Source organism: Prionailurus viverrinus, chromosome B3, assembly GCF_022837055.1.
Source record: "Prionailurus viverrinus isolate Anna chromosome B3, UM_Priviv_1.0, whole genome shotgun sequence".
NCBI classification, from domain to species: domain Eukaryota; kingdom Metazoa; phylum Chordata; class Mammalia; order Carnivora; family Felidae; genus Prionailurus; species Prionailurus viverrinus.
In genome coordinates, this window is record NC_062566.1 from 34,175,930 (window position 1) to 34,199,892 (window position 23,963).

General features: G+C 46.5%; 1 protein-coding gene across 1 annotated transcript in view; it reads right to left on the bottom strand.

Annotated features, from left to right (window-relative positions):
* The window catches only part of MAP2K1 (mitogen-activated protein kinase kinase 1), a 78,398-nt gene that overhangs the window by 36,099 nt on the left and 18,336 nt on the right, over positions 1 to 23,963 (bottom strand). Inside the window, exons 2-3 of the mRNA XM_047862069.1 lie at positions 4,236 to 4,446; positions 2,779 to 2,925 (exon numbers count right to left, since the gene is read on the bottom strand). Coding sequence (XP_047718025.1) covers positions 2,779 to 2,925; positions 4,236 to 4,446 — 358 coding nt within the window. The remainder of the gene's footprint in view (positions 1 to 2,778; positions 2,926 to 4,235; positions 4,447 to 23,963) is intronic.

Below are 23,963 nucleotides of genomic sequence, written 5' to 3' on the forward strand. Positions count from 1 at the left end.
CCCCAGCCGCTCATGTGGCACCCTGCACATAATAGGCACAAAAGTAAGAGTTGGTGAAGATGGACCCATGTTGATGAACTAATGTAAACCCTGACTGGCTACAAGTGCCAAAAACCACAGAAACACAGGATGTTAGGGTAGGCAGGGGTCCCCAGAGAAGATCTGGTCCAAACACTGCTCTGCAGAGAAAACCCTGAGAGAGTATCAAATTTAAAGACAGCAGACCTAGTTAGAGACACTGCTTAGAATTTAGCTCTGTGGGAATGCAAGCTGGTGCAACCACTCTGGAAAACAATATGGAGGTTCCTCAAAAAAACTAAAAATAGAACTACCCTGCGACCCAGCAATGGCACTCCTAGGCATTTCTCCACGGGATACAGGTGTGCTGTTTCAAAGGGACACATGCACCCCCATGTTTACAGCAGCACTATCCACAATAGCCAAAGTATGGAAAGAGCCCAAATGTCCATCAATGGATGAATGGATAAAGTAGATGTGGTATATATATACAATGGAGTATGACTCGGCAATCAAAAAGAATGAAATCTTGCCATTTGCAACTACATGGATGGAACTGGAGGGTATTATGCTAAGTGAAATTAGTCAGAGAAAGACAGAAATCATATGACTTCACTCCTATGAGGACTTTAAGAGACAAAACAGATGAACCTAAGGGAAGGGAAACAAAAATAGTATAAAAACAGGGAGGGGGACAAAACGTAAGAGACTCGTTAATATGGAGAACAAACTGAGGGTTGCTGGAGGGGTTTTGGGCGGGGGGAGATGGTCAGAATTTAGCTCTGACACTTACTGGTTATATAACCTAAGCTAATTACTAAGCCTCTAGAGGCCTTGTTCCCTCGCCCACCTCGGGGAGGGTGGTCAACATTGCGTCACATGACAGGGCTGATGTGATTAATAACTTATATAACATGGCAAGGACTCACCAAGCGGTAGAAAATGGGAAAGCTAGTTACTACCATGTCTACCCATGCTGCCACCCACCTCCCATTATTTTGGCAACACCTAAGAGAAAAAAGGCCTTTCCGGTCACTGGTTTATCACCATTGCCTCCACCCTCCACCCTCTTCTAGTTTTCAAGGAACCTCCATTGCCAATTACACATCTTCATCCAAAACTCTGGGCTAGAGCTAGAAAACCAACCATCATCACCACAAAAAGCCCAAGAAACCCAAAGCTTAAGGAACACCCCCCTCCTCCCCTGCCCTTCACCCCACCGAAGGGAGGCTAAGACCCAAAGGGAAAATATCAGTACCCCAGGTCTGGGTGAGGACCAAACCAGAAATGTTCATGTGCTTCGCACAGAGGCTGCTTCCCTCCCATTCAAGCAAGAGGAACGAGAGCTTTCTTGGGAACCTTCAGGAGCGCAGGAGACGTTCCAGGTTCTATGTTCCATATGGCACCACAAAAGTTGGGCAGACGCCGGCCACCATACGTATGGCACTTCCTGACGATTTAACATGAACAGAAGTTCAACATAATGGGGCGCCAGCAAGGGACAAACCTCCTGGGGAGGGTTCTCCTGGAGTTCATGAAGACCATGCCTGGGGGCTCTCTCCAGAGGTCAGAGCAGAGCCAGGGTCTGGAAGGAAGTGGAGAAGCTGAGGGACACTCTGCCAGGCCGAGGGCTCAAAGTTCAGCAGCCCTAAGCTCGCCGACTCAGTCATGTCAGCCCTCATCCCGGAGCTGTCAGCGACAGTGAGAATAAGGCAACCTCTACCGTTTGCACGAGACAAGCTTGGGGTCGGTGTGCCGGAAGGCTTACTCTGCTATTTTCACCAATCCTCACCGCAACGAGGTCTGAGGTCCGTATGGTAATGGCCATTTTGCAAATGAGGAAAGGGAGAATGAGAAAGATAAAGAAACCTGCCCAAGGTCCTGACGAGAAGGTGACATCTGTAAACAAATCATTATTGAGCGCCTGCTGGGTGCCAGGGCTATTCTGGGCTTTGGAGACACAGTGGCAAACAAGACAGTGTCTACTCGGATTTTTGTGGAGAAGGGAGATATGAATAAACATCTCAGATTCCAAAGTCCCCTGGTGCCTAATGGGGACAGGAAAAAATAGCCATCACGAAGCCAGCCTGTCTCTCTGAGATTCTGGGCATCAAGAATGGAAACAGAGCCCCAATCACTATCCAGTGGATTCAACAAGGTACAGGCACTGGGGCCCAACAGCCTTGGTTTAAATTCTGCCAATTCCACTTACTAGCTGCATGACCTTGGTCAAGTTATTAACTTCTCTGAGCCTCAGTTTCCTCATTTGTAAAATGCAGATGATCTACCCATCCAATAAGGCTTGCAAAAATGCAATAAAATATTAATATGCGTAGGGTAGTCCAGGCTATAAAACCCGATAAATATTAGTTTACTAGTATGAGTATTGCTAGATTATTGTTGTAGATGCTGTTATTACTGTCAGTCACCAGAAAGAGAAGGGACTCCAGGCAGCTAATGGTACCAAGATCGGCAGCTCACATCCACACAATGAGCCCCTAAATTCCCTCTCACTTGCCTTCTCTGATGTGCATCAAGTGACATTACTTCTCTGCACACCCAAAGAACCCCTCCAGACTGTCCTTAAAGCAGATTATAGACTCTGAGGACAGGGATGTTTCAGCTTCAAAGCCCAGATGCCCAAGACGGTGATGTAGATCCGGGGAGGAAAAGGGAGGCAGCTGGTCCCAAACCAAAGACAAGACCAGAGCCATCCAGCTCCTAGGCTGTTGCTCCAGAGGCTGATGGGTTACCACATACCATGTGCTCCATACAGATACTGATCTCGCCGTCGCTGTAGAACGCGCCATAGAAGCCCACGATGTATGGGGAGTTGCACTCATGTAGAACCTGCAGCTCCCTTATGATCTGGTTCCGGATTGCAGGTTTGATCTCCAGGTGAATTAGCTGGGGAAAGAAAGGTGGGAGGAAGAGATGTTTTAAAAACATACGGATGGATGAATGAAAGCCTTCTTAAATGCTTAAGCTCTTACAGGTGGGAGGAGAGGACACAGGCACGTTTTAACAAGTCTCTGCCCGACCAAAGCACTCAGTGCCAACCTACCATGGCAGGTAATGGTACGGGAGGAGCCATAATGAGGGGAGGACGGCTGTGCCTCTGCTCCTAGGAGCCAAGAGTGAGGAAGGGGGGCTCGCCCCTCCCAAGCACAAAGCTGAAAGGAGCATTTCCTCTAAAAGGAGCCGGGAAGCTGAGAGAGGAAGACAAAGCAGCCTGAGGAGCCGGCTGGCACTCGGGGGCTGTAGAAGTGGAGGGGTAGGAAGGACTGAGAGTGGGGACCCAAGCTGCCCGGGGAGCTTCCCTTGACTTCAGGAGCCTGATGTGGTTGAGATTTGGCCAGGGCCTCAGGTGCCACCCATGTCCCTCTCATGTTGCCCCTTGTTTCCTCCAGGCAGACAGGGGACAGACACAACAAACATAGGAAATGGTTGCTGAATGAGATGAAGCTTCTAGAAAGGGCTGCAGACAAGGAGTGAGTGTCAGAGGACACGGAAACCAGGGGTTATCAGCATGGGCTGGAGTGACCGGTGAAAGCTAGACAAGAGGCGGGCCGTGAAGACGGGCGCTATTTGAAAAGATGGAAGGAGCAGCCTGAGCAAAAATACGAGGACGGAAGTAAGCATGGTGTGCCGGAGAACACAGAAGGGCCGGGCCTCGCTGGAGCAGGGGCTGTGTGCAGAAAGGGGAGGAGCACGGTGGACAGAAAGGGGAGTCCAGCTCGGACACCGCCTGCCACGGAGGGGAGCGGAGATGCTCCCTGCAGGACGGTGCGGGGGAAGCAGCAGCAGGGCCGGGGCCAGGCAAACAACTTGAAAGCAGGGTCTGGTGCATCGCCGGGGCTGCCTAAAAGCAAGCAGCTTCTGCTGCACCAGATAATGACAAACAGGCACCCTTGCATTCTTTCCAAAGCACGCAGATCGCAAAGGTCACTTGCTGTTATTTTCCAGTCTGGGGATGGGGATAAATACCCTAACACACCATCAGTGTGTTTATCCTATAATCTGATAGAGGACAGGAGCTCAAAATTCAAACAGCACAACAAGGTACTGAGTGAAAAATCCATCTTCCTTCCACCCTTGTCCCCAGACCCCCGATCTTCCAAGAGAGAATGCAATCACCTATTCGCCAAGTGAATTCACCCAATCACCAACCTGATTCAGTACTTTTTTATTTCTTTTTATTTTTTGAGTGGCCTCACCTTTCTGGCCATGACCAGGCCAGACGGCTTATGGGAGACCTTGAACACCACACCACCGTTGCCGGCACCCAGCTCGCTGATCTTCTCGAAGTCATCATCCTTCAATTCCCCGACCTTCTGCTTCTGGGTAAGAAAGGCCTCCAGGCGCTTCCGTTGCTGCTCATCGAGCTCCAGCTCCTCCAGCTTCTTCTGCAAGGCCTCCAGGTTGGTCCTGTCCCAAAGAGGGAACATGAGTCAGAACCGGCATCAGAGAGACCCCCCAGAGGAGCACCTGTGCTATGGCGAGCACTAGCTCTGGGGCCGGACTGGAGAACAAATGGAGGGACTCCACAGGAGGGTTCCAGGTGCTGCGGCCCTGCTCCCTTCACTATGCCACCAGCCACCACTCCCTGTCACTACTCCTCACCGACACCTTTCACCTCTCAAGGCCTCTGTTTCCTCATTTGTAAAACGAGGCCTCGCTCACTATGCTGCAAGTCTACAAAGAATCTGCTAATATCCAAAACGAGCCACCTTCATTTGCTTTAAAATCCCAGTTCCGGGGCACCTGGTTGGCTCAGCTGATTGAGCGTCTGACTTTGGCTCAGGTCATGATCTCACATTTGGTGGGTTCGAGCCCTGCCTCAGGTTCTGTGCTGACAGCTGAGAGCCCGGAGCCTGCTTTGGATTCTGTGTCTCCCTCTCTCTCTACCCCTCCCCTGCACGTGCTCGGTCTCTCAAAAATAAATAAATATTAAAAAAAAAAAAAAAAAAGAAAACCCCAATTCCCAAAGCCCCACTAGTGTTGGATTATTAAGTTAGCACCACAAACAAAATAAAATCTATTTCCTAAAAGCACTAAACTGAAATCAAACCAAACTATCACAACAGACTCTAAACTATATGGTAACAGCAAAAACCCTCCTCTCTAATGTGATCAGGTCCGGAACCAGGTTAAACAAAATAAAGCAAAGAATCATAAAAATACCTACCCAAAATTTTTATTTTTGCATATAATATACATATAAAGGTGCATTTATTCACCCATCTTCTAATGTAGGCAGGGCAAGGCCCTCTCTTTGAGTAAGAGTCCGCTAGTAAGAGCCCGGTGCCATCTTCCTCACATGAACCAGCAAACAATACATCGTCTATCACTTCCAATTCCTGAGTCCTCAGAGTAAAAATGTAGCCACTTACTAATATCAAAATAAAATTGTAAGAGTTTTATGATTTCCCTCAATTTTAATGCTCATCTAATTTGACAGTAATGTGTTTTAGTGAGTTGGACTTATTGAGTCTTTCCATGGCTTGTAATTAGTGTTCAAAGCAGGCGGGGGGGGGGGGGGGGGGGATCCCACTTCATTTGCAGTCATATTTCACCAGTTTATCTGATACTGAAGTATGTTACTTAATTGCAATGCCAGCCACAACCGAACAAACGATGCTGGGAACAGATGCTGGGAACACTCTGGTTCTGGGTAAGCACATAATTCAGCCAGTGGGTGCCGAGGTGAGTGGGCAAGGCAGAGAGCAGCCTGCTTAGCTGTGCATTCAGCAGGCTGGTGGGCAGTATGGGTTGTTTTACAGAGAACGAAAAAACATTCATTATTCCTGGGGGGTTTATAAGAACAGGGTGGTAAAGAGAGCGTCCACGGTGTTTCATTTGATTAGTCCCAGTCTAAACAAACAACATGGCGACAAGACAGGGCATCATTACACATGAGAAGGTTGGTGCCCAACCCCCAACATACACACCGTTTCTGAGCTTCAAGGGCAGGAGTAAGCATCATCTTCTACTCTTCGCTCACCCTCTGTTCCAACTCTCAAGAAGGCAGAGAGGTTGAGACCTACTGCCTCCCCAGTCTATGGAAAGATCCGATACTGCCTTACAAGTAACTGTCCATGGGGCCACAGAGCACACAAGGCTGATTTCACCAAGTTTCCTCCCTGGGCAGCTCTCAGGGAAGAATGGATGGTGCCACGGACTGAACTGCGTCTCCCTAAAATTCCTGCTGAAGCACTAACCCCCAATGTAATCATGTTTAGAGACAGGACATTTAGGAGGTAATTAAGGTTAAGTAAGGTCATATGGATGGAGTCCTAATCAGATAGGACTGGTGACCAGAAGAAGAGAGGTGGCCTCCTTGCCTCCATGCACACGCCAAGGAAAGGCCGTGTGAGGACACCAAGAGAAGATGGCTGTCCGCAAGTCAGGAAGAGGGACCTTGCCAGAACCCGACCGTGCCGGCACCCTCACCTTGGTCTTCCAGCCTCCAGAACCATGAAAAAATAAATTTCTGTTGTTTAAGCCAACCAGTCTATGACATTTTGTTATGCAGCCCAAACAGACTAAAACAGCTGGCAATTTTCTCATCCTGCTTAAAGGCTCAACTAAGCTGCCCCGGTCTGTCGGGGTAGGGACCCAGAACAAGCATGGCTGCAAGGGCACGGTGCCACCTTGAGGTTTCCTTTCTCTGAGGTCTGTCCACAGAGGAACCCATCAAAGACAACATTTAGAGACACATGTCAAACACAGACAGACCCTCACAGCTAAAACTTCGATGAGGTTACAGCTGCCTGTAGGGCTCAGGAGTCAGGCTGGAAATGCAGCCTCCAAAGGCTTCTGTGAGGCAGGAACGCTGAGCAGGATGAGGAAGAGGGAAGGACCGAATGGAAGGAAATCACTCTCGTCACAACACTGCCCATACTCTGTTTTACACTTGCTAATACATTTCAGCCACAACTCTACAATTACAACAGATAGCAAACTCAAGCATAGGCAGGTGAAGTGATTTGTCCAAGGTCACACAGCTAGTGAGCAAGGACTGAAACCTGGGCAGAGAGAATCTCTAATCTTATGCTGCACTACCTCTTCAAAAAGTTCAACACCTTCAAGGGAGGGCACTTGCAGACGTGGGTAGGGTCCCAGTGTGGGACATGTGCCATACCAGCGCTGGCTCATACATGAAGACAGTATATCTATGCAAAGAGCCCTTCACGCCAGATGCAATCCTCCCCGCACATCAAGCTGAACATTACCTTGCAAGTAACAGTGGCCACAAGAAACCCCATCCATCTGGCAAAGAAAAAGAGGAAATGTTGACTCTGCTCATTTTCCTGACTCTCAGTAGAATTAAGTAATTCTCCCACCTTCAGGAAGAAAAACTAAATCTTGGCTTCCTCCTTCTTCGACCTTCCACGCTCTCCTGCCCAACCACCTACCCTACCGGCTAAGGAACTGGCTTCTGATTCATGCTTTCAGAAGGCTATGCCACAGCAAAGGCTGTGCGCTGTGGTGGCAAGACTTTCCTAATGACTTGGGGCGGGGGGGGGGGGGGGGGGGGGGAGGGAATGGTGTTGCCAAGCTACCAAGCCATTAGTAATCAGGAATCCCGGACTCTTATCCCCGAGTAGTCAACAACTAGCTGTGTGACCATGGACCAGTCATTTAACTTTGACACATATCAAGTTTTCTCGTCTGTAAAATGGAGTAACAACTCCATGCTTCCTTAACCAGGGGAGGATCGAAACAGAAAACGAATGGGAAGGAACAATGGAATTTTCACACACTTGTAAACTAATGTTAGGCAAGTGCCGGTAGGCTGGAAGACGAGGAGCCACCGCCAAGGCAGCCACCGTGGAATCCAGAAATGACTGCCTTTCCTTTAACAACTCTTAAAGCCCTTGAAAAGTTTTTTTAAATAACTGTTGCCGAGGGGTGCCTGGGTGGCTCAGTCGGTTAAGCGGCCGACTTCGGCTCAGGTCATGATCTCACGGTCCGTGAGTTCGAGCCCCGCGTCGGGCTCTGTGCTGACAGCTCAGAGCCTGGAGCCTATTTCAGATTCTGTGTCTCCCTCTCTCTGACCCTCCGCCATTCATGCTTTGTCTCTGTCTCAAAAATAAATAAACGTTAAAAAAAAAAATTTAAAAAAAAAAAAAAAACTGTTGCCGAGAATGAAAGACCAAGGATTTTATCTGAAGGTGAAAGGAAAATCCTGGCATCAAAATGGCTTTCAGTACTCATTAAAAAGAAATCCATCAATAATGTAACATTCTTTAGTATTGCTTCCTCCTGCACAGGGACTCAATGGTGTTCAACAAGGCTCATTTCTGCCCCACCCCACCCCAAGGCAAAATGCTTCAAGCAAAGGAAATAGGAAGAGAGGGGACTGTCACCCCTCAACCACGCCACAAATCTCCAAATCTCAGAGGGCAAGACCTGTCTCCTTCACAATCTTTGGTTTTAACTGAAATCGGCAAATTGAGAACTACAGATTGAGAAAGGAACCTGGAGCCTAGAACAAGAACTATCTGACACACACACAGCCCTCTCCAGGGACCAGCTGTGACATCTGACCCCCATCACCCTGTTCACCACAGCAGAGAGAAAATGACACATGGTCACGTGCATTCCACACCATGGCTGTCTTACAGTAAACACAAGTCTGTCGAGGTACAAGATTATAGGTTTGAAATGGGAATGCAGAGAAGAGCAAGGAATGTGGAAAAAAACAAGGGCTGTCATTTGTGCTCTGAAAACTCCAGGGAGGCACAATGCAGTGGGTGGAGAGGGATGATCCTATGGGCCGGAACATCTCCTTCTCTCTCATCCCACCCATCTGCTGCGCGTAACTGCACCGCCACAACTGGAATCTTGCATTTGTGGCTCAGTGGTTTAAATCAGGAAGCAGGACAAAATGTAGCACAAGGAGGGAAAGGTAAAGACCTCCTGATCCAACCCATTTCAAAGGTGAGGAAACGGAGGCCCAGGTCTCTCAGCTCCTAGAACAGAGCTTCGGTCAAGGCCTCACACTGCCTTCCCCAACCCTGATGGTCACTGAAATGGGAAGGGGGAAGGAGGTGATGTCTAGACAAAGGAATGGGGTCTTCAAATGGCCACACACCGAACAGAAATGAGCCAAGTAGCACACAAATGCTGGCCTGTCACCAACCTGAGCCTTGGTCTAGCCCTGGGTGGCAGGCCCTGCCTTGGCCAGGAAGGAGCACAGAGAGAAGAGCAGAGGGTGACCATCAATCACTGAGCTGGAGGAAAGAAAGGGTCCCGGTACCAGCAGGCGGGTGTCCTCAGAGAGCCCAGGGCGTTGGGAAGTTCTCTGTCCCCTGTGCCATCTGGCAGATAGGAACACTACCGGGGCAGGGAAAGAATAGGGAAGACAGGAGATCTAAGCTGAGGGGGAACAGCACCAAGAGACAAACACTGCAATCCCTCAATTCTCACCCTGTATCACTCCCATCTATGAGGTCTTGGGCAAGCTACCACCCTTCTGGTCCTCAGTTTCCACACCCATTAAAAAAAAAAGGGTGGGGGGCAGTGTGGTTGTCTGGTGATCTCTGAGATCCAAGCCTGGGCACGTGACAGCCAGCTGAGGAAGTACAAAGTAAGACTGAGGGTGCATTCAGGTTGAAAAGCTGAGGATCTTCAAAAGAAGGGAGATGGGAGGGAAAAAAGAGAACTGGTCTTAGGTTCTCTATACAGTCAAACTCTGGACAGCGGGGATGTGGGGGTTACAAAGAGCATAAGAGAGGAAGAAAGAAGAATGGGCCTGACAGAGGAAGGCAGAGGGGCCAAAGGCACAGCTAACCACTTTCCAGACTCCAGCCTCGGCTAGCCCATCTGTGGTAGGGAGTGCAGTTTAGGCCAGCCCCAAACAACAAGGTGGAGAAGAGGCTCTATACCCTTACACCTCAACCCTGCAGGCCATGCTGGGAAGGGCTGCTCAAGTAACTAGGCAATAAAACTCTAGGTCATAAAAAAAAAAAATGTGTTCTTCTCCATCTAGGTAAAACAAAAACAAAAACAAAAAAAGGGGGCAAAACTAGCCTATGCAGTTATAAAGTAGAAAAGTGAACACCCTTTGGAGTGGGGAGCAGTAACCAGGAGACACGTGATGACTAATTTTAGGTGGCAGGGTAACAGGGTGGCAGGGCCACAGTGCTAAGGTATGTGGTCAAACTTGATTTGGAATGTTTTTACTAAAGTGGGGTTTTGGGGGGGGGGGTTGGAAATTGGTGAACTTTGAGTAAAGCAGCAGATTATTCTCCATAATGTGAATGGGCCTCACTCAGTCAGTTTAAGGCCTTAAGAACAAAGACTGACCTCCCCAGAGAAGGAATTCTGTCAGCAGGCTGCCTCTGGACTCCCAACTTCAAGTCTTCCACGGACCTCCAGCCTAGGCTTCCACAATCACATAAGCCAATCCCTTTAAAAGTTCCGGTCAGGTCAGTGTCTGTCTGTCTCCTCTCTCTCTCTCAATGCCCATCTCTTCCTCTGTCTATGTACGTGTATCTTAGATACTGTGATCAGATTTCTTTTTATCCTTTTCCTCCTTGCGTCTCAGTTTAAATTTCTTTCTTTCTTTCTTTCTTTTTCCAGTGTGGATAATTTCTTTCAACCTATCTTCAGGGTGACTGATTCCTTCCTCAGTTCCCTCTGGTCTGCTGATACACCTGTTGACCTTTGATATCGTGTTTTTAAATTTTTCTAGCATTTGCACTCGATTCCATTTTTAGTTTCCATCTCTTCTGAAACTCCTCATTTGTTCTTGCAGGTCGTCCATAAATGATGGTTATTTTAAAGCTCCGATTCACCCGAGTCTAGTTCTGTTATCGGCCTTATCTCTTGCAGGTTGTTTTTTCTCTCGTGATTCTTTGTGCATTTTAATATTGCATTGAGTGGTGCATCGTAATAGAAGACTAAGGACTGAGGTAAATTGTCTTTATGCTTAGAAATGGGTGCATTCTTCGGTCATGCTGTATTAGTCAGGAATGGAGCTAGGTTTGGGTTTTCTTGTGAATGCTGGTAATTTTAGTGCACCACAGGCTGCAAGTTTCTCGAGCAATGGGTTTTGTCTTGTGCTGAGAGTGGAGCCTGAGCTGCAGAGGTTTTTTTTTTTTCCCCCTTCAGCGTTCCCATGCCTCCCTCAGCTTTGAACCGTCCCATGATGCCTGGCCACAGAGTGGGGTCCTTCTCCATGCCCTTGCTCCTCCCCCAGGGGTGGACTGCTATCACTCGTACATAATAGTCTCACGGGATCTCTATGACCACCTTTGATCTACCATCACATCACTGGCTGAAGGTGCCCTTAACTGTGTATTCCTCCTGCTGCTTTCCTAAGGGCCTTCTAGGTGTCAAAATGCATGCATCCCCAGAGAAGGCCTGGGAAGATTAAACAGTCAGTATAGTCTTAAAGGAAAAAGCAGTCCACACGTACTGCTGGACACAAAGTAACAACGTGAAGTAACGACCAGGGCCTCAAACCGTACATGGCACAAGCCAGACACTGTGCCTGTGGCAGCCATAGGAAGGTTCTCTCTTGTCCTGGTCTTGAACAGGCCCTGTGAACGTGGACTTCCCCTGCTCTCCATGGCAACCAAAACTCTGCCTTGCATCTGTGGCAGTTCTTGGGCAGGGGAAAGTTTCCTATTCCTCCTCCAGCATAGACCTCTGCTTCATGTTGGTGTTGAACCCGGCTTTGGGCTTAGATTCTTAGGCAGCTGTGGGAAGACACGCTTCAGTACAGCCATTCTCTCGCCCAGTTCGTAATGTGCTTCACTGAATTTAGCACAAGTATTTTTTTCCCTTTTCCTTGAGGCTGGCTGCTAACGTAAATCAATTCTTGGCCACCTACTCTTCTCTGCTTGCTGACAGATGTATAGGTGAGCAAAGCCTCACAGTCGTTGCTCTTGAAAGCAGCCCCCAGACCCAGGGCCAGTGACATAGGCAGGAAATCAGCTGCTTCTGGGTCAGCACAAAGCTGGTCTTTCACAATGGGACATAAAACTACCAGAAAGAAAAACAAACAGACAAACAAACCATGCATGTGGCTGCCATATAATATACTCCATGCTTAATAAGCGCGAGGGCTTTGGGATCAGAAGACATGGGTTCAACTCTGAAAGTTACTTGGTCTGTGAACTATTCACTCACTTCCCCTCAATTTTTCTCATAGGTAAAATAGGCAAGTTAAACTACGTGGTCTTTAAAGTCCTTTTCAATGCTAGAAGTCTCTAATCCTAACATCAGATTCGTCCTGTAGTATTCCAAGGACTGAACTCTGCACCTAAGTCCCAGGGCCAGGCATCTCCACAAACACTGGCCATTTTCCCATTCTGCTTTTAAAAAAATGTTTTTAACGTTTATTTATTTTTGAGAGAGAGAGAGAGAGTTGAGTCGGTGGGGAGGGGGGTTGCAGAGAGAGGGAGACAGATAATCTGAAGCAGGCCCCAGCCTGTGAGCTGTCAGCACAGAGCCTGATGTGGGACTCAAACTCACGAACTGTGAGATCATGACCTGAGCCGAAGTTGAAGGCTTAACCAACTGAGCCACCCAGGTGCCCCTCACTGCCTTTTTTTTTAAGTTTATTTATTTATTTTGAAAGAGAAAGAGAAAGAAAGAGAGCGCATGCCAGAGGGGGAGAGAGACAGAATCCCAAGCAGGCTCTGTGCCATCGGCACTGAATCCACATGGCGCTCGATCTCACGAACCATGAGATCATGACCTGAGCTGAAATCAAGAGTCAGACACTTAACCAACTGAGCCACCCAGTCGTCCCATCACTGGTTTCTCCTTTGAGACTATACTGCTCTATCTTCCCAGGCCTTTTCTGAGAATACATGCATTTGGACACCAGAAGGCCCTAAGTGTGGCAGCAAGAGGCATACAGACAGCTAAGGGCTCTTCAAGCCAATTATGTGATGCTAAATAAAAGGTTGTTGTGGATGGGGTGCCTAGCTGGCTCAGTCAACAGAGCAGGCAACTCCTGATCTCAGGGTTGTGAGTTCAAGCACCACAGTGAGTGTAGAGCTTACTTAGAAAAAAAAAAAAAAAATGGGGTTTCTGGGTGGCTTAGCCGGTTAACTGTCCAACTTCAGCTCAGGTCACAATCTCACGGTTCATGGGTTGGAGCCCCATGTCGGGCTCTGTGCTGACAGCTCAGAGCCTGAAGCCTGCTTCGGATTCTGTGTCTCCCTCTCTCTCTGCCCCTCCATCACTCCCCCCTCCCTCCCTCTCTCTCAAAAATAAACATTAAAAAAATTATACAAAAAAAAAAAGGTTGCAGTGGAGATTACATAAGCATGTAATGCAAAAAAATGTTGGAATCATCTGAAGGGCTTAACAAGTAGTTAATACTGTTATGCTGTAGGCAGCTAATTACTGGTTAGCAAGGGTAACATCTGATTTGTTAGTGCTCACTACGATTTACTAAGGACCCGTAGTATGACAGGCATTCTGAGCAAGGTAGAGGAGCCCCTTTGGTCTCCTAACAACACCATGATGTGATCACCACTGCCAGCCCCATTCTGATGAAACTCCTGCATCCGTATGTTTTCATGCAATAAATCAATAGCCCGGCAAAAATGTACAATGTAGTTAAATACCGCCTTTGTTGCCTTTCACTGGTTTCGCGGCCACTCCCAACAAAGACTGTGGGGCAAAAACTGTCTTGCAGTTCCCCTGATTTTCTCGAGGCCTCAGACACTGACAGCTCCGTAGTTCAGGAGATGCCAGCCTAACCACACGGAGTTTTGTAGGGGCGGGAGACCAGAGATGGGCTAGAATGATACGTAAGATTTAGATAGCAAAAAAAGGAGAAAGGGCATTCTAACATGGTTACTCTGTAGAAAATGATATAGAATAGGGATTAGAAATATTATAAGCAAACAATGTTAGAGGAATAGAACTTAAAACAAGAGTCAGGACAAGTGTTTCTCTTTAACGTCACTTTAAATCAAGTGGCTTCCAGGCCAATCAACAAATGTTTCTCAAAGTCAAGAAAACAGGTTTAAATAATTAAAAAAAAAAAAGATAAATATGGGAGCCTGGCTGGCTCAGTCAATAGATCATGTGACTCTTGATCGTGGCATAAGTTTGGGCCCCACAACGGACAGGAAGCCTACTTAAAAAAAAAAAAAAATCACATATTCCTATCCTTAAAAAACAAAAACATAAGCAAAATAATAATAACAACAACAACAGGCAATACCCACCTGCCCTCGGAATCAAACAGGCTTCCGAAATTATACAAACTGCCTTCCCCTGGCATGTTTCTGTAGAGAGTCACGCTGAAAAACACACGCAGGCACACACCCACACAGAGGAACCTCTGGAGTGGCAGGACCACCCACTCAGGCAGACTCTTCTTAAATATTGAACAACATCCTGGATCGGAGAGGGGGTGTCATATTGTTGCTTGAAACAACTGACAGACTATGCTTTCTTCTGCTCCAGTGGACAAAATTTGTTTCACATTAGCCATATATGAATTAATTCCTAAAGGATCAGTCTTCCAGAGAAGTACCAAAAAAATTAAAAAAAAAAAGAGAAAGTGATGAAATCTGGAGGCAGATGGGGAAGAAAAAAGAGAAAATGAAGGACAGAAAGGAGTATCACCTTTACTTGAGGGGGAAAGAGGTACGTAAGAACTGTCTGATAAAGAATGAAATGTAAATGTAGTTGAGATGAGCTTCTTAAATGCTGGCCATGTTATACCCACTAACTTAGTCCTCACAACAACATTAAAAACTAGGTATTTTGTTCCCATGTTACAGAAATGGAGATGGAGGCCAGGAGCAATTAAGACTAGGGCTGGAACTCCAAAACTTACCTTCTCTCCATATCACGAGCCAAAGATCTCATGTCCTTCCAACAAATCGCCCACCTGATCAACCCTAACACAGGTGTGTACCCGTTAGTGACCGATTCCTTTGAAGCAAAGAACTGTGCTGTACTAAAAGGTCCCTGGAAAGACACAAATCTACCCAAAGAGGAATTCCTTTCAGAGGAACATCCAAGGCCGATATATTTTGAATGGGACAGGAAGGGAAGAGAAAGGACACGGCCCAGGTGAAGCACACTGGTAGAAGCAGTAAAAATTTGGGTGGCCATAAGAGAGCCAGGGGCCTACTGAGGGAGGCAGGGTGGAGAGGAGGCAGCAGAGAGTACTGAAAGCGAGAAAATACCATAGACAACTCAAGTGGAACATCCAATAAGTATGTGGTCACCCTCAGAAAAATCAAAGGGAGCCCTGGGCCTGGTGGTGGCCACACAATGGGTGTGTTCCTGAAAGGACAGGTTGGTTGATTGTGGCCTTATAAAGATGATGTATCTGACCCCAGATTTTGAGACGCTGATATAGAGAAAGACCTTTTAGAAACTGCCTGTGTAGTAATGGCCAATGCTGCTCTGGGAATCAGCAGTGCGAGTTGTTCCTGAATGAGAGAAAAAGGTACAGGACCCGATGCGGCCATCATCCTAGACCTCATAACCCAGAGCCATGAGGAAACTCGAGTCCCCAAGGCAAAAAAGGAAGAGAGCCAATGCTCAGAAGCACAGCTAAGGCAGGAAGATAAATTCAGAAGAAACAGCATTCAAAATGCATCTCCAATTCTAGTCCACATGGAGAAATCATCAATTCTCCAAACCTGTTCCTTCCTTAAGCACATGAACAACATGTCTATTACAGCTTGGCCCCTCTCTTTGATCCAACTACACACTAGAGGGGTCAGCAAACCTCACCTCTTAGCATACATCATCTCCGAGAAAAATCATACTCCCCACATCACCATCTGGCAATGCTCAGGGAATCCTGCAGGACCATGACTAGAAGTCCATACAAATGTTCACCTTGTAGAAAACTACTAGTTAGGTCCTCAAATTAATAGCAGTTGGCCTGGTAGGGTCAAAATGTACCTGGCAGAAGTAAAATCACAGACCAGAGAGAACAAAACTTAATTAAAACCAAAACCGACAGTGCTTGTTTCTGTCTTCTGAAAGGAGGGACGGGGACAGGGGGTTGGTTAAGTGTTTGTGTTAACAAACCCCCTTCACAGCAAGGGCTACCAGAGGACCAGAAGGCTTGCCGACAGTTTAAAAGGGCCTGATCCATGGGGCGCCTGGGTGGCGCAGTCAGTTGAGCGTCCGACTTCAGCCAGGTCACGATCTCACGGTCCGTGGGTTCGAGCCCCGCGTCAGGCTCTGGGCTGATGGCTCAGAGCCTGGAGCCTGTTTCCGATTCTGTGTCTCCCTCTCTCTCTCCCCCTCCCCCGTTCATGCTCTGTCTCTCTCTGTCCCAAAAATAAAATAAACGTTGAAAAAAAAATTTTTTTTTTAAAAAAGGGACTGATCCTCAGCCATGGCATAGGCAGGAGCAGATCTGAACAGCACATAGGGGTGGAGCTGGAGAAATGATTTAGGCTGCAGAATAAGCTGGGAGAAGACTGTTTGAAGAGTGTCTGTAAAGTAGCACAGGAGGAAAGAAGGCACCGGGGCAAAGATCATTTAAAACCAAAGATATCTAACGCCATAAGAGTTTAAGCTGTCTTTATTGCTATAATGTAACACACCCTCCCTACCCCAGACCTTCAGTCCAATCTGCATTGCACGAAAATAGCTTTTTGTATGTTTCATTCTTGTTGTTTGGTGAAAATCAGGAAAAAAGGGGCCGAATTCCAAGCTGATTCAACACAGAGCAAGAAAAAGAGAAAAAAAACACAGAAAGGGAAACATGGGTCCTACAGAAGCACAAGTGACCATGAGAATGGAAACCTGCAGGACCACTTCAATCTAGAGGAGGGCAGGGGACGGGGAAGTTGAGTAGACATCTGGCTGATACCCATTTACGCCCACAGCTGTGAAAATGCAATGCAGATTATTTATAGAGCACCCACTGTGTGACAGGCACAAGCTGTGCTAAAGGCTAAGAAGGTGCAGATGAGGAAGACTGGGTCCCTGCCCTCACCAGGCATCGTGTGTGTGTGTGTGTGTGTGTGTGTGTGTGTGTGTGTATGTGTAAGAAAGAGACCAGGAGACAAAGATGTAGAGATGAAAGATGAAAGAAAGAAAGAAAGAGACAGGTATCACAGTGCAAGCCAAACACAGGGAAGGATACTAACAAGCAGAGCAGTGAGTAAGGTAAGGGAGATGGTAACGCTGAGGTGGGCACAGGGGGCTATGAGAACAGAGATAAGACTTCCAATTCCAAGATTAGGAAAGGAAAGAAAACATAATGCCCAGGTTCAGTCCTGAAGGATAACTCAATTTGCAGCAGGGGAAAGAGCACCCCAGGCTTGGGCATCAGCATGAATAAAAAGGCACTGAAAGTTACAAGCAGTTCCAAGTGGCCAGAAGGTAGGTGCATCCAGGAGAGCACACAGAGGCCGGAAGGTAAGCTGGGGCTAGACCATGAAGGACACAGCACACCATGCTAAAGAATTAGGTTTGAGGAAGGGGTATTAGGGAAATGTTGGTCACAGGGTACAAACTTGCAGTAGAAGATGAATAGCCTGGAGACCTAATGCACAGTACGGAGATTAGAGTCAACAATACTGTATCATATATGACAAAGCTGCTAAGAGATTAGATCTTAAATGTTCCCACCACAAAAAAGAAATGATAATTAGGTGACACCATAGAGATGTTAGCTAAAGCTATGGTGGTAATCATAGTGCAATACATAAACGTATCAAATCAGCACACTTATATGTCAATTATACCTCAAGAGAAAAATTTTAAATCTTAAGTTAAAAAAAAAAAAAAAAAAAAAGATGGTCCCAGCACACCAGTCTGGAACGCCTCAGGATGTTTAGGGTTCAGCAAAGAGCCATCTGACATCTTAGTTTCCAAAAAATGCCACGAGATTTTAATGTTTTAATTTAAAAAATAAATTAAAAATGCCATAAGAATGCTTTCTTATATTTAAATATCTAAAATACATCCAAAATAATCACAATTTAAGTATGTGGTTCTGGGATCAAATCACCCAAAATGTGCATATGCAAAATAGATATATGAATAAGTGCAAAAATTCTAGTTTGGAACCTTCACAGAAATGGAATCACGAGCTACACACCTCAGGAGATATACTAGCTTCCTTGAGACAAAGAAGATATAAAAATCTGAAGTCTAAAAGCTGCTGAGCTCAGCTTTCCAAATCCTTGGAAGCCCACAGGGGACTTCTCTTCCAGATAATTAAACTCTCATTACCCTGGTCCAAAGACTGGCTCAAAAAGGGCTTTGACAGTATTTCTCACACACCAATCCATAGTCCTGGATTCAATTCCCAAGCCCAACACTCATTTGCATTATTGCTATCTATGTGATACATACAGAAGTGATGGCTGCTTTTCCAGCGATGCTTGAGGCTCACCTATTTCAATTACCAAATCCCAGAGGGCTCTTTTTATTTGCAAAATTGCATCATCAATAATTTGCCTCCAATGTATAAACCATGCTTCTAACAGAAGGTACCAAGAGCATGGAAACAACCCTGAACTTGGAAGTCAGAAAATTTGGAGCCCTCTGTCAACCCTGCCGGTAACTGGCCATGTAACTTTGAACCTCGAAATGGAAGCACACTCTTGTCCCATATCACAAGAAGCTGTTATGAGCACCTGGACAAACAATGGGTAAGAATGTGTTCTGAAACAGATAAATAAGTAAACACATCAAAGAGGCTTTTCTAAAACAAAAAACTTTTTTCTAAATTATTCTTGGTTAGGGGCACCTGGCTGTCTCAGATGGTGGAACACACCACTCTTGATCACAGGGTTGTAAGTTTGAGCCCCACAGTGGGTGTAGCTTATTTAAAAGTAAAAACAAAAACAAAGAATTAACTAATTAGTTAATTCTTGGTCAGAAGAGTGTGATTGTGGTTGACACTTTACACTAATTGTGAATCCTCAAAGAGCATTCAATAATACACCAAAGATCAATATTAGAAAATAAAACCTACTAGGACAACACTCCAGTGCATACTAAATTTGAGATACTGTGGGGCCAAAAAAAAAAAAAAAACCAAGAAAACTGCAAAACCAGTATCATTAAGCATTCTTTGGACCCTGGTCACTTTGGGCTAAAAACTCTGCAGGCTCTGCCTGGCATTCAAAGAGAAGCATGTTCTTACAGCAGAAGATAAAAAGATATGTCCACCAAGCTCTTCCTCTTCACTTCTCCCCCACCCACTTCCTTTTCTTCCAAAGGAGAACGCGCTCATTTACCCACTGGCTTGCCACATCCTGCCTCGGAAGCTACTTCCTAGGAGCTGCTCTGGCTATTCTGAGAGGAGCTTTAACTCCTTCAGGCCCCCAAACCACTAGTATACTTATGACATCCCCACCCACCACAGTCATTTCCAGTCTAGTAACTAGAATCCATTTGATCATATAATACGCCGGCATCCTTCATGCCATGCACTGCATTAAGTTAGCATCTGACCTACAATGGAGTCCAGTAAGAGCCACATCTCTTGGTCCCACTTGGGGGCTCCAACTAGTCCAGCTTTGCGTAATCACCCAAAAAGGACAAAAAGAAGAAATGATTCAAGAAGAGCGATCAAGAAACTCAGTGCACATAATATTGCCCTTGATATCAGTGGAAACCCAATGAAGCCAATCTCCTGTCCCACACAGGCTCTGTAAGCTAACACCAGCATTCATTCATTCCACATTTACAGACCGCTGACTGCATGCCAGGCCTGGCTAGAAATGGAGCATGGAGACAGAACTATTAAATCTCCAGAAGCTCATAGTGTAGATCATGAAACCACAGAAAATATATGAAGATCACACGCACGCACACACACACACACAAAGTGCTTTGCCTCCCAAACAGTTCATGGACAGCCTTGCCAGAACTTTCCTGAGGGAGACCAGGCAAAATTTCAAGGACAAGACGATATTGGACTTCAGCCTTAAAGGAGAGGGTGAACTCCCAAACGCTGGCAATAAACTTGACAGAGAAACCCCAAAGGAAACGTACAAAGCCATGGGTAACATTTTACTGACTGCCTACTGAGTTAGGTGTTATCCTACCACCTTACATTTAACTCTCACAACAACCCTACAAGTTAGGTAGTATTATCACCCCCATACTTAACTTACTAATGAGGAAGCCAGGGATAACAGACGTTAAGAATTCCAACTGATGTAAGTGTTTAGGGGTGGAGGACTCCAACCTCAGCTGTCTGCCTCTAGGGATCACTCCTCCAACACAGAGCAAGACTGCCCACTAAGTGCCAGAACAGAGTTCGTAACTGTGGGGAAGCTGGTCATAGAAGAAGAGAACAGGGCATAATGAGCTCCTCTTTTCCCCTTGCCCTTTACAGTCAAGAAAGAAGAGGAAGATACACAGTTTTTTAAGCCAAGAAATCAACACTAATGACCTACTACATGAAGACCCTGTACAGAGAAAAATTATCTCCTGCTGTGCTACAACTGGCTTCCTGCTACATACATCACCCTAGTACAGGCTGAACGGACCCCGCTGGCTGGCCAGCCTATGTGTCTCTCCTAAAAGTGCCCCCGTGGACAAGAGTATGCACACCCCAGACAGTGGGGGACCACAGAACAGTCCATGGCACACCAGTTGCTGAGCTCCCAAGACTCCCCAACTCCATCAGCAGGAGAACGTAGAACACTGAAGCTTCCATAACAAATGACAAGTGTTTTTTCAAGCTCCAGGCTTGCATCTTTAATACATTTTAATAATCTTCAGCAGTTTGGGGATTCTATGTCTTATCTGCCATTTTTGAAACCAAAATATGGTGATTTTTGGAGCCAAAGGGCCAAAGGTACACTGTTAAGAGAGAATTTAACAATATTTTTTTTCCTCTCTCTCTCTACATACTCTTATCACCCGTGCTTTTCATTTTCTTCCTAAAAGTTAAATCCTATCAGTCAAACCCACACAGGGTTACCCCTAGGCTGCAGTTAACTATACAGAAATCTGCCAAGACTTTAATGGCCCTTGCCAAAGATAGGGCAAGAGAGGCTGTGAGGGTTAACAGGAAATGAATTCACTCTATGCTGAGGGCATTTAACAGTAAAGTGTTCACCTGTATTCAATTTAAACTGAACATATAGACTCTCCCCTGGCTATAAAACAGAATCAAAGGTTGTGCACTGGGGCGGGGCAGAAAACAAGAGCCCTGCACTAGAGACAAATCGAGGGTCCTGGATCTGGATTCAGGCTGTCACTCACTAGCCATAAGCCACCTGGCCTCTCTGGACCCCAATCCCTTCATCATCATCATCCGTGAGGCTGAACTATAAAGGTCTTTTCCATCTCTAACATTTAAGGATAGACAAGTGGGTGTCTATCCTCAGGGGACAAAGAATGCAAGGTGTTGGGGGTGAAAAGGACGATTAATATAGAGTAAGGCTGTCCGGGTTCAGAAATAGCCTGGCTTAGTGCTGCATTCACCTTATCAGCCTAGATTTATTAGGGGGGGGGGGGTGGGGGGGGGTGGGAGGGCCTGGTGGGTTGGAATCACAGCCACCTACAGTGAAATTAAACTCTGTTCCCAAATGAGTTCTGCTGAAGTGTGATTTATCCAGGGAGTGTTAAACAACTCACCGGCAGTATGAAACTGTGTTACCGAAATTGTATTACTGCACAAACTTAACTTTTCCCCAAATGTGATTTGCAGAGAGGATGCAGAGCTGAGAAGCCTGTGTCTACGACCATCTGTCCTATCCCAGTCCCTGGAGAGGCGTGGGGGGAGAGTGTGAAAAGCCACAGGTGCATGTATATTCAGCCACCAATGTCATGTGTCCATCAAGAAGCCCAACATCCGTTGGGGATAAGTGTTCAGCTCTGCCAACAAGGGAGGCTCACGGATCCATCCAGCCCCAAACATTCCCTGAGCCCTTCTCTCCACCAGGCATGGGGCTGAAGGAACATCACAGAACAGGGTAGACGTTGGGGTGTCTGGGTGGCTCAGTCAGTTAAGCCTCTGACTCTTGATTTTGGCTCAGGTCATAATCTCACGGTCTGAGTTCGAGCCCCACCATCAGGCTCTGTGCTGAAAGTGTGGAACCTGCTTGGGATTCTCTGTCTTCCTCCCTCTCTCTCTCAAAAATAATAAACTTAAAAAAAAATAATAAAGCATTAGGAAAGATGTCACCAACAGCATATGCTTCCCAAATGTTTCTCCTCTGAGCAAGGAAGCGGATATTGGCTAAAAAGGCAGTACAGAGGACTATAAGCACTCTTAGGTGCTGGTGTGACATAGACAAGACCCTTAACCAAGATCAGTTTCCTATCTGTTGAGTAAAGATAACACACAACCCACATGCCTCATGTGGTTGAATAAGGAAACAAACAGATCTAAAAACAATGAGGAGTAGGGGCACCTGGCTGGCTCAGTAGAGCATACGACTCTTGATCCTGGGGTCGTGAATTAAGCCCCACGCTGGACACAGAGATTACTTTATTTTTTTTTTAATTTTTTTTTCAACGTTTTTATTTATTTTAGGGACAGAGAGAGACAGAGCATGAACGGGGGAGGGGCAGAGAGAGAGGGAGACACAGAATCGGAAACAGGCTCCAGGCTCCGAGCCATCAGCCCAGAGCCTGACGCGGGGCTCGAACTCACGGACTGCGAGATCGTGACCTGGCTGAAGTCGGACGCTTAAGAGATTACTTTAAAACAAACAAACAAACAAACAAACAAAAAAACAACCAATGAAGAGTATACAAAGCCTCACAGAACAAATGCTATGATTACCACCAACACTGTGACCCTCTTGTGTCAAAATATTAAACGGAAAATAATCAAAATAAGTCAAAGTTGGACTCTGCAGGGATTAGCAGAGCCTTGACCTTTGGAGAGGTGTATCTTCTGCCCTCTTCCTTTACTGCCATGTCAGGGCTTGGTCATTCAGCAAAATTTCACCAAACCAGATGCTAAGGAATATGCTATGCGCTGGAGATAAAGATGAAAAGACCCAGTCCCAGGTTTCCCCAATTTCAGTCCAACTGGACAGGAGTTACACAAACAACCAAAGCATGATGGGCCAGGCAGAGTGCCCTGGAAGGTGGAAAGACGACCAGTGCCTAGAGTGGGGTGGAGGCCAGGTCTGTGATAGATTTACACAAAAGGCAACCTGCAAATTGAGCTTTAACACAAGATTAGGATTCCAACATGGACTGAAAGGTAGAGAAGGGAATCCCCAGAAGACAGTCTGAGCAAAGGCCAGGACCCATTGCTTCCCAGGAGCAAAGGGAAGACATCTGGATGAACCATGAAAAAGTGAAACCCAAACGTCACCTAGAGCAGAACCCCCCCCTGCAAACATCTGGCTTGAAGAACAAAGTGTTACCTTCCCTTTATGTCAGGGCCTACCCCTCCCTATTACTACACACACACACACACACACACACACACACACACACACACACACACGAGCACATTCGGCACAGGAAATCCTCTTTAAACTCTTAGGAGAAGAAAGCCAACTTCCAGGGTGGTACCTGTCATATAGATGGTGGTCCTTGGAGAAGCTGGGAGGAGTCTGTACTGGGATGTACTGAGTGGCAGTTGCTTCCTACGCACCTTCTGCAGCTTCCTGTTTCACTGAAAATACTTCCTGCACATCCTCCAAAGTGCAAATATGCCAGCATTGTCTCTATTCTATCCGCCTAGATAAAGAATAACTGAAGAGTCCCATTATGGGAAGTGTTTCGGGCGGTGAGAACTTTCTCTCCTTCTCACCTGATAGAGAATAAGGCACCCTGGCAGGGAATCTAGCCCTAGCCCTTATCAGGAGTCTTGTTAATCATAAAAAGCAGTTTACACACAGAGTGTCTATGAATCCTTTCTGCTGGGTAGGTGTTACTATGCCCATTTTACAGATGTGCAAACAGACTCAAGAATGTGAAAGAAGTTGCACAAGATCATTCAAAGGAGTAACAGGCGGGGTCAGGATTCAAATCCACATATGTCGGCTCCA